The 17,404-nt window shown below is 38.8% G+C and overlaps 1 protein-coding gene across 8 annotated transcripts in view; it reads right to left on the reverse strand.

The window, feature by feature from the left end:
- Nucleotides 1-17,404, reverse strand: part of CPLANE1 (ciliogenesis and planar polarity effector complex subunit 1) — a 103,643-nt gene that overhangs the window by 28,794 nt on the left and 57,445 nt on the right. For all 8 annotated transcript variants that reach the window (XM_088827652.1, XM_088827655.1, XM_088827651.1 and 5 more), the window contains 7 exons: nt 13,792-13,896; nt 12,682-12,747; nt 11,613-11,722; nt 10,476-10,671; nt 10,103-10,252; nt 7,712-7,965; nt 3,742-3,829 (listed from right to left, as the gene is read on the reverse strand). In XM_088827652.1, the coding sequence (XP_088683778.1) occupies nt 3,742-3,829; nt 7,712-7,965; nt 10,103-10,252; nt 10,476-10,671; nt 11,613-11,722; nt 12,682-12,747; nt 13,792-13,896 (969 nt within the window). The remainder of the gene's footprint in view (nt 1-3,741; nt 3,830-7,711; nt 7,966-10,102; nt 10,253-10,475; nt 10,672-11,612; nt 11,723-12,681; nt 12,748-13,791; nt 13,897-17,404) is intronic.

Below are 17,404 nucleotides of genomic sequence, written 5' to 3' on the forward strand. Positions count from 1 at the left end.
TTGCACTCATCTCACATGCTAGCAAAGTAATGCTCAAAACTCTCCAAGCCAGGCTTCAATAATACATGAACTGTGAACTACAGATGTTCAAGCTGGATTTAGAAAAGGCAGAGGAACCAGAGATCAAATTGCCAACATCCGTTGGATCATCGAAAAAGCAAGAGAGTTTCAGAAAAACATCTACGTCTGCTTTATTGACTAGACCAAAGACTTTGACTGTGTGGATCATAACACACTGTGGAAAATTCTTAAAGAGATGCGAATTCCAGACCACCTGACCTGCCTCCTGAGAAATCTGTATGCAGGTCAAGAAGCAACAGTTAGAACTGGACATGAAACAACAGACTGGTTCCAAATCGGGAAAGGAGTATGTCAAGGCTGTATACTTAATGATAAAACAGATAAAATTCAACAAAAGTAATCATCATTAACTATATTAATTTTATAACTTAGCCTAAACTACATAAGGTATACCCATAGCCTGAACCACATAATATATACCCAATTGGATGCAGAGTTCCAAAGAATAGCAAGGAAAGATAAGAAAACCTTTTTAAGTGAACAATGCAAAGAAATAACAGAAAACAACTGAATGGGACAAACTAGAGATCTCTTCAAGAAAACTGGAGATACCAAGGGAGCATTTTATGCAAGGATGGTCATGATAAAGGACAGAAATTGTAAGGACCTAACAGAAACAGAAGAGATTAAGAAAAGGTGTATGGAACACACAGAAGAACTGTACAAAAAAGGTCTTAATGACCTGAATTACCACAATGCTGTGGTCACTCACCTAGAGCCAGACATCCTGGAGTGTGAAGTTAAATGGACCTTAGGAAGCATAAGTACAAACAAAACTAGCCGAGGTGATGGAATTCCAGCTGAGATATTTCAAATCCTTAAAGCTGATACTGTTGAAGCAATGTACTCAATATGTCAACAAATTTGGAAAAGCCAGCAGTGGCCACAGGACTGAAAAAAGTCAGTTTTTATTCCAATCCCAAAGAATGTCCCAACTACCAAACAGTTGCACTCATCTCACATGCTAGCAAGGTTATTCTCAAAATCCTTCAAGATAGGCTTCAACAGCACACGAACTGGGAACTTCTAGATGTATAAGCTGGATTTAGAAAAGGCAGAGGAACCAGAGATCGAATTGCCAACATTCACTAGATCATAGAAAAAGCAAGGGAATTCCAGGAAAATATCTATTTCCGCTTCATTGACTACACTAAAGTCTGTGTGTGAATCACAACACACTGTGGAAAACTCTTAAAGAGATGGGAATACCAGACCACCTAACCTATCTCCTGAGAAACCTGTATGCAGGTCAAGAAGCAACAGTTAGAACTGTACATGGAACAACAGACTGGTTCCAAATCGGGAAAGGAGTATATCAAAGCTGTATACTGTCATCCTGCTTATTTAACTTATATGCAGAATGCATCATGTGAAATGCCAGGCTGGTTGAAACACAAGCTGGAATCAATATTGCCAGGAAAAATATCAATAACCTCAGATATGCAGATGATACCACCCTGATGGCAGAAAGCAAAGCACTAAAGAGCCCTTGATGAAAATGAAAGAGGAGAGTGAAAAAGTTGGCTTAAAACTCAACATTCAGAAAACTAAGTTCATGGCAACTGGTCCCATCACTTCATGGCAAATAGATGGAGAAACAATGGAAACAGTGAGAGACTTTATTTTTGGGGGGCTCCAAAATTACTGCAGATGGTGACTGCAGCCATGAAATTAAAAGATGCTTGCTCTGTGGAAGAAAAGCTATGAGAAAGCTAGACAGTATATTAAAAAGCAGAGGCATCACTTTGCTGACAAAGGCCTGTATAGTCAAAACAATCGCTTTTCCAGCGGTCATGTATGGATGTGAGAGTTGGACCATATAAGAAGGCTGAGTGCCAAAGGATTGACTCTTTTGACCATGGTGCTGGAGAAGACTCTTTCAGAGTCCCTTGGAAAGCAAGATCAAACCAGTCAATCCTAAATGAAATCAACCCTGAATATTCATTGAAAGGACTAATGTTGAAGCTGAAGCTCCAAAACTTTGGCCACCTGATGCAAAGAGAAAGAGCTGACTCGTTAGAAAAGACCTTGATACTAGGAAAGATTGAAGGCAGGAGGCGAAGAGGATGATAGAGGATGAGACAGTTAGACAGCACCATCAACTCAACGGACATGAGTGTGAGCTAACTCTGGGTGATAGAGAAGGACAGGGATGCCTGGCATGCTGCAGTCCATGGGGTGGCAAAGAGTCGGACATGGCCTGGTGATTGAACAACAACAAAAAAACAAGTACATAAAGAAACATTTAACAGAATTACAAAGAGAAATAAACAATTCCAAATCATTGTAGGTAATTTTTAATGCGCCCTTCTGAACAGTATAATTTAGAAGTTTGACTATATGTGTATGTGACTACACACACACACACACACCCCTCCTACATAAACAGAAAATGCTCATTCTTTTCAAATATACAGAATATTTACAAAAACTGACTATATATCCTAAGCCTCAAGGGAAATTTTAGCAAATATCTAAGAGTGATACTCATTGGAAGGACTTATGTTGAAGATGAACCTTCAGTACTTTGGCCACCTGATGCAAAGACCTGACTCACTAGAAAAGACCCTGACAGTGGAGAAGACTGAAGGCAGGAGGAGAAGGGGACGACAGAGGATGAGATGGTTGGATGGCACCACCGACTCAATGGACATGTGTTTGAACAAGCTCCAGGAGTGGCTGATGTACAGGGAAGCCTGGTGTGCTGCAGTCCACCAGGGCTGCAAGTGGAGCCTGGGGCTGCAAATAATCGGACATGACTGAGCAACTAAACTGAAGTAAACTGAAGAATGATATTATCATACACTCATCTAATCACAATACAATGAAAATGGAAATAAATTATGAAAATATACCCCAAGCTGCATAATATTTGGAAGTTAAAAAGTCTTTTTATGAGCTGAGGAAGAAATTTTAATATAAATTGAATACCACCAAAAGATATAACAGCAGCACCCTTATCTGGGTCCTTGAGGAAACATGTTCAGTCTCAAATGCATTTATTAGAAAAAAACAAAGTATGAAGTTAGGAAAAATCCCACAAAGTAAGCCTCCAAGAGCAGAAGAAATAATAAAGCTAAGAGTAGAAATTTGTGAAAAAGAACATTAAGAAACAATAGAGAGAATCAATAAACCAAACCCTATTTTCTGGCAAAATGCATTAAACTGCTGACTACACTAAACAAAAGAGAATATAGGTATTAACAACCATAGATATAGTAGACATTTATTTTAAAAAATACCCAAATTCTCATTCTTAAAATAAGAAACGAAAAAGCTTAATAACTTCACCATTGCCAGGCCACTGAACCTGAACTTCAGGTTCTGGCTCCTCCGATGACCGCAGACAAACCACCACCTCAGCACAAGATTTGTATGATTCTCAGCGCTTGTGCGGCCAGTGGTGTGGACTCACAGAACTAAGGTCCAGCCCACACTGCCTCATTCCGGTGCAAAGGCCAGAGGAGGTTACAGCATCAGCTTCTCAGGAAATTAACTGACCTGAGGTGGGAGCCAATTACGTTGTCACAAAACTCTCATCTAAAAATAAGGGGACCGATGGCTTCAGCTCACTTAAGAAGACTATTTCTGGCACACCCAAAAGGCAATACTTATCCTTCCAAAGAAAGGCTTCAGTCCCACCCCAGACCCCTCACAAACCTTCTTCAGAAAGGCTAATGGTTTTTGAAGGGAATGTTTTTTCCGATTCAGGACCAGAAGACAGTTCAATGGGACCCACAGGTTCAACCTATAGAAAAACAAACACCACAAAATAACAGTTACAAGTTTTGTAGTTTATTTCAAAATACCATAAATAATTTTACATAGGTTTTTCACATTTGCATTGAAAGAATGCAAATACGAAAGATGAAAGAAGAGGATTGAGTCCAATATGAGTTAAATGGTGAGGTTTTTTCAAAGAGGAGTAAATGTTTACTTATTTTGTATCTTAACCAATTTAACCTTTTAAGAGGCTCAGGAAAACAGCATCACAAATTTTAGAATGGTGAGCAATTTTAACTGCCATCAAGACAAAACTTTCCCTTTTATATACACAGTTCACCTTTATTTTACTTATTTTTTTTATTGAAGTATAATTGACTTACAATGTTATACTAGCTTCAGGTGTATACTACAGTAATTCGATATTTTTATACACTACTCACCATGTAAAGCTACACAACATTATTCACTGTTCTCCCTGTGCTGTCCATTATATCACTGACTTATTTTATAATTGGTAATCTGTGCCTCTTAATCCTCTTCACTTATTTCACCCATCTGCCACCCACCTCTCTCTGGCAACCACTGGGTTGTTCTCTGTGTCAATGAGTCTGTTTCTGTTTCGTGTTTCAGATAATCTCTTCAGCAAAAAGTGTTGGGGAAACTGGACAGCTCCATTTAAAAGAAGGAAACTAGACCATTTTCTTATACCATACACAAAATAAACTCAAAACCGTCTGTTGCTGTTTTTCAGTTACTAAGTTGTGTCTGACTCTTTCCGACCCCATGGATGGCAGCACACCAGGCTTCCCTGTTCTTCACTATCTCTCAGAATCTGCTCAAACTCATGTCCACTGAGTTGGTGACACCATCCAACCATCTGATAAAGACTTAAATGTAAGACTGGAAACTGTAAAACTCCTAGAAGAAAACTTAGGCAATAGGCTCTCTGACATTGGTCTCAGCAATGTATTTTTGGATCTGTCTCCTCAGGCAAGTGTAACAACAGCAAAAATAAACAGAGACTACAATAAACCTGAAAGGTTTTGCACAGTCAAGGAAACCAACAAAGCAGAAGGGCAACCTGAAGACTGGGAGAAAATATTTGCAAATACTCTCTCTGATGAGGGAATAATATCTAAAATATTAACAGAACTCAAACAGCTAAATATATATATAAAAAAAAACAATTTAAAATTGGGCACAGGACATGAACAGACATTTTTTCCAAAGATAACATACAAATAGCCAACAGGCTCATGAAAAGATGGTCAACATCACAAATCATCTAGGAAATGCAAATCAAAACCACAATGAGCTATCATATGCCAGATTGGCTATTATTAAAAAGACAAACAAGTATGTGGAGAAAAGGGAACCCTTGTGCGCCACTGCTGGGAAGTAAACTGGGTGCAGCCACTATGGAAAACAGTATGGAAGTTCCTCAAAAAATAAAAACGGGTCTACCATAAAATTCAACAATTCCCATTTTGGGTATTCATCTGAAGAAATAAAAATCTTTTATTTTAAAGATGAGGAATGAGGGCCAGAGAAATGCAGAGACTTTCAAACCCAGAACATGGACTGGAACCCATATTTTTAAGGCACGTGGTTGGTGTATCCACAGTGCCCCTCAGCTTCTTCCGGGCCTACAGGCCATTTTCTTAAACTAAACTGAGCAATTAAAAAAAAAAAAATCTCTCTCTTCATGTGTGCATCAAATAGGATGAGAACATTTTAAACCAATATGCCAAACCTTTCATTTAAATCAGTTCTATTTCCTTCAAAGTAGTCACCTCGGAAGACTATATGCTTATTGAGTTTGATCAACCAATTTTAGAATTCTTTGTTTGAAATTGCCTCCCAAGCTTGGGCGACAATTATTAATAACTAGTCCATTATTATTATATGAATGTGATTTTATTTCTGTCTGAATCTAAAAATGAGAGCACAAAAACAGCCATCAAATAAACATTTATGTCTGCCATGCACCAAGTAAAAGACAAATTCTTACCTTCCAGTGTGGAAAGGCTGGGGCCGAGAGGGGACCAGTATCAGAATCTGGGGGAACCTTTAAAACACACTATGCCCTCCTCCTTGAGAAGCCACCTCCCCCTCCCGTCGCTCTCCCCGCCCCACCCTGGTCAACAGGGCTGGCATATTTACAGTCACAAGAGGCCCTATGTACCTGTGTGTCCCGACAGCACCCTGTTCACGTGTATTTCTGGTGCACACATCTATCTTCTTTCATTAGATTCTAAGCTCCTTGACAGCAGGGACTATGCCTTATTTACTTTCCTATTCCCAGAACTTAGCACAGGGCCCAGCACATGGTAAAAGCTTGATAAATGTTTCTTAAAGGAATGAATGACTCACCAGATCTGGTGAGTGTGAACAAGCCAGGATCAAGACTAGACTGAGCTGGAAGTAACATACCTGGCTTTACATAAACTAGAAGCTTAATAGACTAGAAGCAAAGGCAACTGAACATGATTCTTTGGAATATGGACTTCCAGGGACAATTTTAACACTCAACATTAATTTGGATGTAATAAATCTAAACCTGGATGAAAAACAAAAAGGAAAACAACCAACTAAACACCACAATGTCATTACTTAATAGTAATCCTGAAACGAATACAACTTTGTAAATCAATTACACTGCAATAAAAATTTAAAAAACCAAAACAGCAACCCTACTTCGTATATTATTTTCACTGTAGTTTCACATATATTAAATCTTAATGTTTTAATAATTGCTAAACCTTTGGATTAAAGAAATATCATAAACCTAATAAATATATCTTTTAAAATATCAACATTCTAGTAACTTGCATTATTTGTTAGGTATGTCACTGATGGAATTCATTTTCTGCAAATTGCACTTCCCAATATAAAGCTTTAATATAGTCAAACTATTTTTAGTATTTGTTCATTAATCGTTATTTTATATAAATTTTATTTCCTAAAAAAGATAGGATGTTTGTATAAAATAAGTAATAGAGACATTTCTATTTGTCTAACTACCATTATATACCAAATACATAAACATTAATTTATGTTGCATAATTTTTAAAGATACAGAAAACTTCTAAGGACTACTGCTGCTGCTAAGTCGCTTCAGTCGTGTACGACTCTGTGCGACCCCACAGATGGCAGCCCACCAGGCTCCCCCATCCCTGGGATTCTCCAGGCAAGAACACTGGAGTGGGTTGCCATTTCCTTCTCCAATGAATGAAGTGAAAAGTGAAAGTGAAGTCGCTCAGTCGTGTCTGACTCTTCATGACCCCATGGACTGCAGCCTACCAGGCTCCTCCGTCCATGGAATTTTCCAGGCAAGAGTACTGGAGTGGGGTGCCATTGCCTTTTCCTTAGGACTGCTAATCCCGTTCTATAAACTATTTGAAAGAAATTGAGAATTCAAAATGCCAGGACAACAATGTCTGTAAAGTTATAATAATCTTGCTGAAGAAAATGATACTCAATTGAGAGCAGGATTTATCTAAAACCACATTCTGGTTTTGTAATTCATGTATTTATTTTCCTGGTAGAAGTTGAGGGTTCAATTCTTAAAAGCTTAATGCTTAAGTGGTTCTCCACAGGGAGTGATTTTGCCCCTCAGAGGACATTTGTCAATGCCTGGAGACATTTTTGGTTATTAAGGCCAAAGGGAATGCTACTGACAGCTCGTGGGTCAAGACTAGGGATGCTACGAAACTCCTACAATGCACGGGATAGATGTCTACAACAGAGAATTACCTGGCCCAAATGTCAACAATGCCGGAGGCTGAGAAACCTTAGCTTTTGAAACCATTTCTCATTATTTTGAAAAATCAAGACTCTAAAATTATATCACACTACAAATCTAGTAAGTGGGTTAACAAACAAACAAGTAAAGACAGTCGACCTTCACACAATGTCGGTCTGGCACTGTGTGTCTGGGGTAATTGTGCTCTATGTTTTCAGCAAGGTTCTGTATTGCTAAGAGCTGTTCATCAATTTTCTGAAGCTTTGCGGTGAGATGCTCTAGCCGGTGAGCTGCAGGGCTCGGCGCAGGACAAGCGGTGGGGACTTCCTGTAGCGCCTCCCACAGCAGATAGTCTTCTGTAGCATCTGACTTTGAGCTCGGTTCCTTGAATCGAAAATCTGGCTTTGGAGTACCTAAATATTAATAAAAGTAATATCAGAACTGACTACAATTAAGAAAGAAATAGTAATAGATGCTGACGATTTAATTTCTCAAAGACCTCACTTTAACTCAACATAACATTACCTTCTTCCAAATCAGTTTTAATTTAATATACTTAGAAATATCCTCAGCTTCTTGACTTCTGAGATGAGTCTTTGTTGTGAGATAAGAATATATAACAATGTTACTATTACCACAAAGCACCATTACAATGAAATCTGAATGTTCCTTTTATCTTCTGCTACAAAATTACACTTTGGTCAAAAGCAACCTTACAGTCTTTATGATTTTTTAAAACTACCTGAAAACCAACAAGATCACACAGTAAAAGCTAGGTCCAAAGTAGGCCATTACTGCCTCTATGTGGGATCTCAGGCAAACATTAAGCCTCTCGAGACCAATATATATATATCAAAGTCAATGATTCTCTTTACTTTTAAACTCAGCTGATTCTTGTCCCTAATTTGAAACACTTCTTCTGGCCTCTGGGTTTGCTCCTCGCTATCTCACTCTCCCTTCTTAGTCATCATCTTGGTCTTTTTTTATGCAACCCACACTCCTTTCACCCTTCAGTATTTCCAGGGCACCAGTCTCAGATCACAGCTCTTCTCATTCCACCCACCCTCTCTGGGTGAGGTCTCGGACACGCTGCTAACTCTCACATCCAAACAGCACTCTCTGTGAGCGCCAGTTCTTAATCTATCTGTGTCCTGAACATCTTATCCTGCTCTTACTCTGTTTTTCAGTCACTAAGTCATGTCCGACTCTATGCGAGCCCATGGACTGCAGCATGCCAGGCTCCTCTGTTCTCCACTATATCCCAGAGTTTGCTCAAATCCATGTCCATTGAGTTAGTGATGCCATCCAACCGTCTCATTCTCTGTCGTCCCCTTCTCCTCCTGCCTTCAGTCTTTCCCAGCATCAAGGTCTTTTCCAATGAGTCAGCTCTTCGCATCAGGTGGCCAAAGTATTGGAGCGTCAACTTCAGCATCAGTCTTTCCAATGAATATTCAATGCATTCAAGGTTCTTCTCTTTCCTTCAGTTCCAACATGATACCAAATACTGATGATCCTCCTGCCAATCATCTCCTCATTCCTACTACCACAGCTTAGCCGAAGCTTTCACAACCCAAGGACACCAAACAGTATGAAAGAAAGTGAAACTGAAGTCGCTAAATCATGTCCGACTCTTTGCGACCCCATGGACTGAAGCCTTCCAGGTTTCACCATCCATGGGATTTTCCAGGCAAGAATACTGGAGTGGGTTGCCATTTCCTTCTCCAGGAGATCTTCCCAACCCAGGGATTGAAGCCAGACTCACGAATTGTAGGCAGACGCTTTACCATCTGAGCCACCAGGGAAGTCCCAATCTCTAAATACTTCACTCCTCTCTAACTCAAATTCTATAAAGGCCCCAGAGAGATCTTTTAAAACATAAATCTGATATTGTTCCTTTTCGACCTGAAATCCTTCAGCATTTCTCTAATGCCTTCACCTTAAAAGTTCAAATGTCTCATAATGAAAGACAATCGCATTGTCTTTCCTAGGCCTTCCTCTCCAGCTTTTCTCTTGCTATTTCTTTAAAACAGAAAAACACCAAGCACACTGAACTTTAATTTTCTCAGACTTAGCATCTTGAGTCATCATACGATCTATTCTATCTGTGTGATCTATTCTATGCAGCTTTCTCTTGCTCAACTCTACTGTTAAGATTCCATTTAGGTGTCTCTGCCCTACATAACCTCAGTGCTTCCCAGAGATGGATTAGATGCTGTATTCCCCAAAAATCTCATCCTTCTCACCATGATGGCACGTACCATGCCGTCATGTACTACAGTCATCTCTTTACTTCTCTGCTTTCCTTTCCCCCATACGTGAGCCCACAGGCAGAGAGCCTGGTGTTACTCTCTTCTGGTCCCTGCATGTTGTCCCTAACCTGGTGCTCAGTGAATGAAGAGATGGTCAGATGAGGCTTATGATGCCTGTCCTACTTGACTCCATTGAGATTTTGTGAAGATCAAATTATTCAACAAAAAAACCCTAAAAAATTCGAATGACTAAACAAATGTAAGTAATGATTATATTTCAGTCCCAGGGTAGGATATTCACCTGTGTCCTGCCGTATGTCTGATGGTAGAGGTGAGATGACACGAGGCTCCTTCACTTCTGTACTTCCCGCTCTCCAGCTGCTTCCACCCAGACAGGATGGAGACACTTTGGCAGGTTTAAAATGTAAATCCACAGAGGAATAGGCAGATTCTACCAAGAATATGAAAGGCATACAAAGACTGATTCTAAACTTATAAATAAATAAGGTATTGAAAAGATTAACAGAACATTTCTAAATGTGAATATAAACATCTAAAACAATAGTGGATTTGGAGAAGGAGAGCTAAGAGACAAGAGTAGGGATAATAATGCTATATTAAAGAAGTTTTCAAAAATGTTTTAAATTTATTTTAAAAGTAGGAAAAATTATCACCTTTACTCTTCAGCTTGTCAAGAGTCAGAGGAATAGCATTAGTAACTGAAGCTGCCATGTAATGTAATTCTGCAGAAGACGGGACTTCCAGACAGTCACTGTGTTGCTTGATATTATCTGAAGGCTCTTTCTTGACAGGTAATTCCTGTAGATCATCAGCTTCAATGTCAATCACATTTATGTAAGTGTGTCCAACCTGAGCCAAAACATAAAATCAAAGAGCGTTACATTCCTTTAATTTAAATGGCTATTCTACCCTCAGTTCAGTTCAGTCGCTCAGTCATGTCCGACTCTTTGCGACCCCATGAATCACAGCACGCCAGGCCTCCCTGTCCATCACCAACTCCCGGAGTTTACTCCAACTCACGTCCATCGAGTTGGTGATGCCATCCAGCCATCTCATTCTCTGTCGTCCCCTTCTCCTCCCACCCCCAATCCTTCCCAGCATCAGAGTCTTTTCCAGTGAGTCAACTTGTTGCATGAGGTGGCCCAAAAAAGATGTCCTTTTCATTATAGGGGACTGGAATGCAAAAGAAGGAAGTCAAGAAACACCTGGAGTAACAGGCAAATTTGGCCTTGGAGCACGGAATGAAGCAGGGCAAAGGCTAATAGAGTTTTGCCAAGAGAATGCACTGGTCATAGCAAACACTCTCTTTCAACACAAGAGAAGACTCTACACATGGACATCACCAGATGGTCAACACCGAAATCAGATTGATTATATTCTTTGCAGCCAAAGATGGAGAAGTTCTATACAGTTAGCAAAAACAAGACCAGGAGCAGACTGTGGCTCAGATCATGAACTCCTTATTGCCAAATTCAGACTTAAATTGAAGAAAGTAGGGAAAACCACTAGACCATTCTACCCTACAGTTACCCAAAAAAAGGTTTAATTCTCAAGGCAGTAAGAGCTTACATGAGCCTAACTTAGGGGAAACTGCAAGAATTATGTGTTATAGTCTTAGTATACAATATCTAGAGGCATAATATTTAAATCTTAAACTAAATTTTGACCTTTCCAACAAATCTACGTAGGTGAGACTTTTTGGCCTCATTTCATCTATTACAACTGAATGATGCAGATGACCACGATAAATTTTAGCACAAAGGTATTATTAAAACTTTCAAATTTAGTACCGTATTAGATGCTGAAGGTGACAGAGGTTTCTCTGATATTTCAGTGGGAAGTCTGAGATTTAGACATATATCTGGAGCCAAAAGTTGAGGAACATTCAAAGTTTCATGTTCTAAAAATCAAGATAGTAAAAAAAATTCCTGTAAATAGTTCTACATCATTAACTTTGTAAGAATGAGTTAGCAACAAACAACATTAAAAGTATTTGTTGAAAATCTAAGTAGAAGTTTCTTTGTATAAATAAAGAAAATTCTATTCTACTCTAATGGCAAGATTGTATTTAATCTAGAGTAATTCATAACTGAATGCAAACTGACTACAGTTTTTCTCATATGAATGATTAATAAGAATAGTGAAATATCTAAGTCATACCAAGAAAATGCTATAATTTTCTTTTTCCATTTCAGATATAATAAGTCATTTTTGTTTAACATTTCAATAAAACCAGATTTTAGGAAATTAATCATAGCAAATTTTTTTACTTTCAACACTGCTTCTTGTTGTTTGTTCATTTGGTTAAACAGTTGAGATATAATTCACCTCTTTTAAAAATGTATAACATATATATATGTATGAGTGTATATATATGTATGTATGTAAATGTATAACTCAAACGTATAACTCAGTGGTTCTTAGTATATATAGAGACTGTAGCTAAATCATACCACTTAAAAAGTTTAATATCTTAATTTTATAGAAGTCATTAGCTTCTTATTCAAAACAATAAAGAAGCCTATCACAATAGGTCAGCAGTCTAACTGTGCTTTTTGTCCTGTGACTCTAATCTTATTTCCTAGCACCATATTTTTAATAGAACATTACTTTCAAATTTCACAAGCAAAAACTAACTCACTGCAGTACTGAGTACCGAAAACTTGGTGCCAAGGCTTGAATTTAAACCACATGACAAGCATAAAACTATAAAAATGAAAAACCATTCTATCTCTATTAAATCAATTTTTGGTTTAACTGCTTTTTTATGGGGGGTGGTAACTCCTGTTTTAGCCATCGTACAGACATAACCTTTAATTAGTCAAGCTGTTCTCAGAAAAAAAAAAAAAGAAATCACACCTGATATGGAAGAAATGACTTGCTGATTTTTATGACATTCAGAAACAACTTCTTGAGAAGCAGCTTCTTGATATCAGTGAGGAGATTTGTGACAAAGAGAGAAAACAGAAAAGGGACTTTACAACCACAGAAAAAAATTAAATATACAAGCATAGATTTTTTTAATATATTGTGCATAAAAAGTGGTAGACAACTAGGCTGACAGTGTAAGAATTTAATTTCTTAATTAATAATTTTAATTGTATTACTATTTATATTCTGGGCCTGATCACCTGGATGAATAACAAACTTCCAGCAAATAGCTGCTGATTTTAGAAGACAACAGAGCAGCAAAGAACTTCTAGGCTTTCTCAAAGATACATTTAAGAATGTTTCTCAAATGCACACTGAACATTTGTATCAAAAATCATCTTATTAAAAAACAATCTTATACATGCTCAACCTCATTCAGAAAGAAAGAAAAATTAAAATAACAGATGTTTTTTATTTTAATCAACCGGATTGGTAAAGGGTAAAAGTGTTATTAGCTAAATCATAGTGATGACCAAAAGAGAGAAAAAAGGTTCTATGCAAGAAGTTACTCACGGAAGCATCATTTGTAGGAGAAAAATACTGGAGGCCACCTAATACATTCATTCATTATATTAATGGAGAAGCTTATCAGGTAAAATTCCAAACATGAGTTCCTCCAAAATTTATTCCCTCTATTTCTGGTCACAGTTACATATATTTTTCCCACAGTAAACCCAGCCTAGTCCTCCTCTTCAAACTCAACTTCAGTAGCCACAACTTCAGGCCTCTCAATCTTAGGGATGAAATTCTAGTAAAGTCAATTATGGCATAGAGAACCCAAACTAAAAATACTATTTCTACAGATTTATGATGTAGTCCATGGCATTTTAAAACAAGTATGTATTATATTTTAATAAAGTTATCATAAATTCAGTTTAAAATGTTAAAAGTATATACCAGGGTTAGGAACAAGAACCTGGGATGAGAAACTAATATCACATAATTTTAAATTCCCCTTATTGTTTTGAAAAAAAGTAGGCATATATTAAAGGTTAAAAATATATGAATTTTAAAAATTAAAGTAAAATAGCATTTTACCTGGGTCTGTATTTGTACTTGCATCCTGACATTCTTTAGCTTTCTTTTTTACAGAGGCCATGAAATGCAATCCAGCGGAAGTATTAACATCATCTTGGAGCTTTTCTTAAATATAACAACAAAACATTGGATGCAAGCATTGAGAAGTTAATATATCACCAGGAGCCAAGAAACAGTACCAGCTTCAAGGGAGGGGAGGTACGCGGTATCAAGATGTTATCAAAATGGACTTTCTGAGTGAAGTGGTATCTAAGCTGACCCTCACAGACAGTTGAACGGAATCAAAATCAAAATTGTTGAAGACGCTGTATGCCCAGGCTAGAAATGTATTCTTCTGGCTGATGAACATCCAGTGGAAGCTGTTAGGCAGGGAAATGATATGGTGAGAGTAGTGTTCTAGAAAAACCACCCCAGCCAATGTGTGAAAAATAAACTCGAGTGGATAAAATTAAAGGCAATCAGATAGATGAGGCTGCTGCAGCAGTTCAAATACACATCCAATAATGGTGAGGAATAAAAGGGAGAGGATACATTTAAGAATTATAAAGAAAGTAAAAAATAAGGAAAAAAGAAAGAAAGAAAGAACTGGCTACTGACTGGATGAGAGGGGGAGGGGAAAGCAGAATTCAGAATAGCATGTGTTTTAGGGTTAAGTTGGCAGTGCACAAATGGAGACAGAACACAGGAGGACAAACCAGTTGGTGGGGGAGGGATAACGAATTCAGACTTGAGGTAATTTCTACCCTGGAGGAAAAGATCGACAGGAAGTAGAATCAAAGTCTGAACACTATTATAGGAGTTTGGGTTTAGAGGAGGATTTTTCTGGGAGATCACCCAGCGAGTCTAAGTAGAATGAAAGGGTATCAATGCTAGCACATGGTAGTATAATGAAAATATGTATATTTGGTCTTTGTCCTTGGTTCCAGGCATGGAATTCCTTAAGCCCTTGGAAGTTCCTGAGTGATAGGAACATGTTTTGTTATTCATGATGAGCCCCTTTTGATCGTATCTGCCTTTGGACTAAATGAGGTGACTCCTGCAGGCCCCTAGACAGTTTCAGGAAGGGTGCTGCTCACCAGAGAAACCAACTGTCAGCCCTGCCCCACACCCACCTCCAGGGAAGGGGGAGCAACTGGAGTCCGATCTTTCCATGTAGTGAGAATTCAGGAAACACCCTGAGACAACAAGGCGACTTCTAGGTTGATGAGTAAGTGGATGTGTAAGAAGGGTGGTGTACCGGAAAAGGACTGGGACCTCTGTCCTCAAACCCCCACACCTTGCCATCTCTTCCATTTGGCTCTTCCCGAGCTATAGCCTTGAAACTGTGAAATGAAATGAAACTGTAATCACAGCTAAAACGCTTTTCCAAGTTCTGGAGTTGTTCTAGAGAATCAGTAAACCTGTGTAGGGGGCGGGTGGCCACGGGAATCCATGAACTTATATTTGACCAAACAAAAATGCAGATGCTGGAGGAACCTTGTTTGCAGCTGACATTCTAAAGAAAATAGGGAGTCTTTGGGGACTGATCCCTTGACGTGTGAGGTCTATGTGAACTCTTGGTTATTAGTAGTCTTAGAATGGAATCAAGTTATAGGTGGTGTCAGAGAATTGTTGCTGTGTGGCATAACACAATACATATTCATTGGAGTACTACAGTGAAAGTGAAAGTTGCTCAGTCTTTGCGACCCCATGGACTTAGTCCATAGAATTCTCCAGGCCAGAATACTGGAGTGGGTAGCCTTTCACTTCTCCAGGGTATCTTCCCAACCCAGGGATCCAACCCAGGTCTCCCACATTACAGGCATTTTCTTTACCAGCTGAGCCATAAGGGAAGCCCAAGAATACTGGAGTGGGTAACCTATCCCTTCTCCAGGGGATTTTCCTGACAGGAATCAAACCGGGGTTTCCTGCATCACAGGAGGATTCTTTACCAATTGAGCTATGAGGGAAGCACTACCAGGTCATTTTAAATGACGCTGTGCAAGAATATCTAGTAATATGGGAAGATATATACCTTAACACTGTTTTTGTTTGGTCACTAAGTCAAGTCTGACTCTTGTGACCCCATGTACTACAGCCCACCAGGCTCCTCTGTCTATAGGATTTCCCAAGCAAGAATACTGGAGTGGACAGCCATTCCCATCTCCAGGGGATCTTCGTGACCCAGGGATCAAATCTGCGTCACCTGCATTGGCAGGCAGATTCTTTACCACTGAGTCACTGGGGATGCCCAAATACCTTAAAACTAGTATGTAAAAACAAGTTATAAACAACCAGAGGAGGTATTATTTATATATAGATATAAAGATAGATAGGGCTTCCCTGGTGGCTCAATGATAAAGAAGCTGTCTGCAATGCAGGACACCTGGATTTGATCCCTGGATCAGGAAGATCCCCTTGAGGAGGAAATGGCAATCCACTCCAGTATTCTTGCTGGGGAAATCCCATGGACAGGGGAGCCTGTCCATGGAGTCACAAAAAAGTCAGACACGACTTAAGAGACTAACACTTTCTTTCATATAAATAGATATGTATTTATAGATACATGCGAGTACAGATATTTCGAAAATAAACCCAAAAGAATACTGACTCTCTGTTTGCATTTTCTAAATTTTCTCCAGTTGATACATAGTATTACCTTTGTAAAGAGAAAGAATGCTATTAAGAATGAAAGAGAACAGGGTTTTAAGACAAGAGAATGGGCAGCAAGAACACCAGAAGGATTGGGAAGCTGAGAGATGGAAGCTACGCGGGTAAGCAGATGACAGCTCGGCACACAGAGGCCTGATGCTGGGCCGGGGCCCTGAGGAATGGAAGAAGCACCAGGTCAAGGGTCAAGTGAAGGAATGGGGTAACAGACGTTAGGTGGCTTCCAAGGTAAAAATCTTGACCAATCAAATTAATGGTCATATTATTAATAGGAAAATGCCAGTTTAAAACCTGACTTTTTTGTTTTTTGCATGGCTTGCAGGATCTCAGTTCCCAACCAGGGACTGAACTTGGGCCATGGCAATGAAAGCTCGAAATCCTAACCATGAGGTCTACCAGGTAACTTGTGGATATGCTGAATTTAAGGAGAACGCAGAAAAGAAAGATGAGACAGGGTAGGCGTGTATCTGAGTGTCACCAAAATAATTTAAAAGCTGAAGTTGTGACAGTGAGTGAGCCTAGAGGCACAAGAGCATTTGTGTGTACATGTGTGAAAAACACTGGGGAGAAAGCCTTGGGGGAACACATACATTCAAAGGCAAGCAATGAATCGATCAATTCAAGGAGGAAAAGAATTTACAATGTATAAACAAGTCCTCTTCTCTGAACTAATTCCTTTAATGTATATGTATTTTCTATGATTAATTTGACTCTAGGCATTTTCTCCAATAGTTTCCTTTTGGGCTTCATATATCAGTATCTTATTTTAGATTCTAACTAATTGCATTGCTCTACTGTAGGGGCTGATAAACTCTTTCTGTAAGGGGCCAGATAATAAATCTTTAGGCTTTGTGAACCATATGGTCCCTTTTGCAACAAATGAAACCTGCTGCAATGTGAAAGCTGTCATAGACAATATGTAAATAAATGGGCATCAATTAAACTTGATTTACAAAAACAAGTG

Source organism: Moschus berezovskii, chromosome 18, assembly GCF_049115385.1.
Source record: "Moschus berezovskii isolate FMDL1 chromosome 18, NW_MosBer_1.0, whole genome shotgun sequence".
Taxonomy (NCBI): domain Eukaryota; kingdom Metazoa; phylum Chordata; class Mammalia; order Artiodactyla; family Moschidae; genus Moschus; species Moschus berezovskii.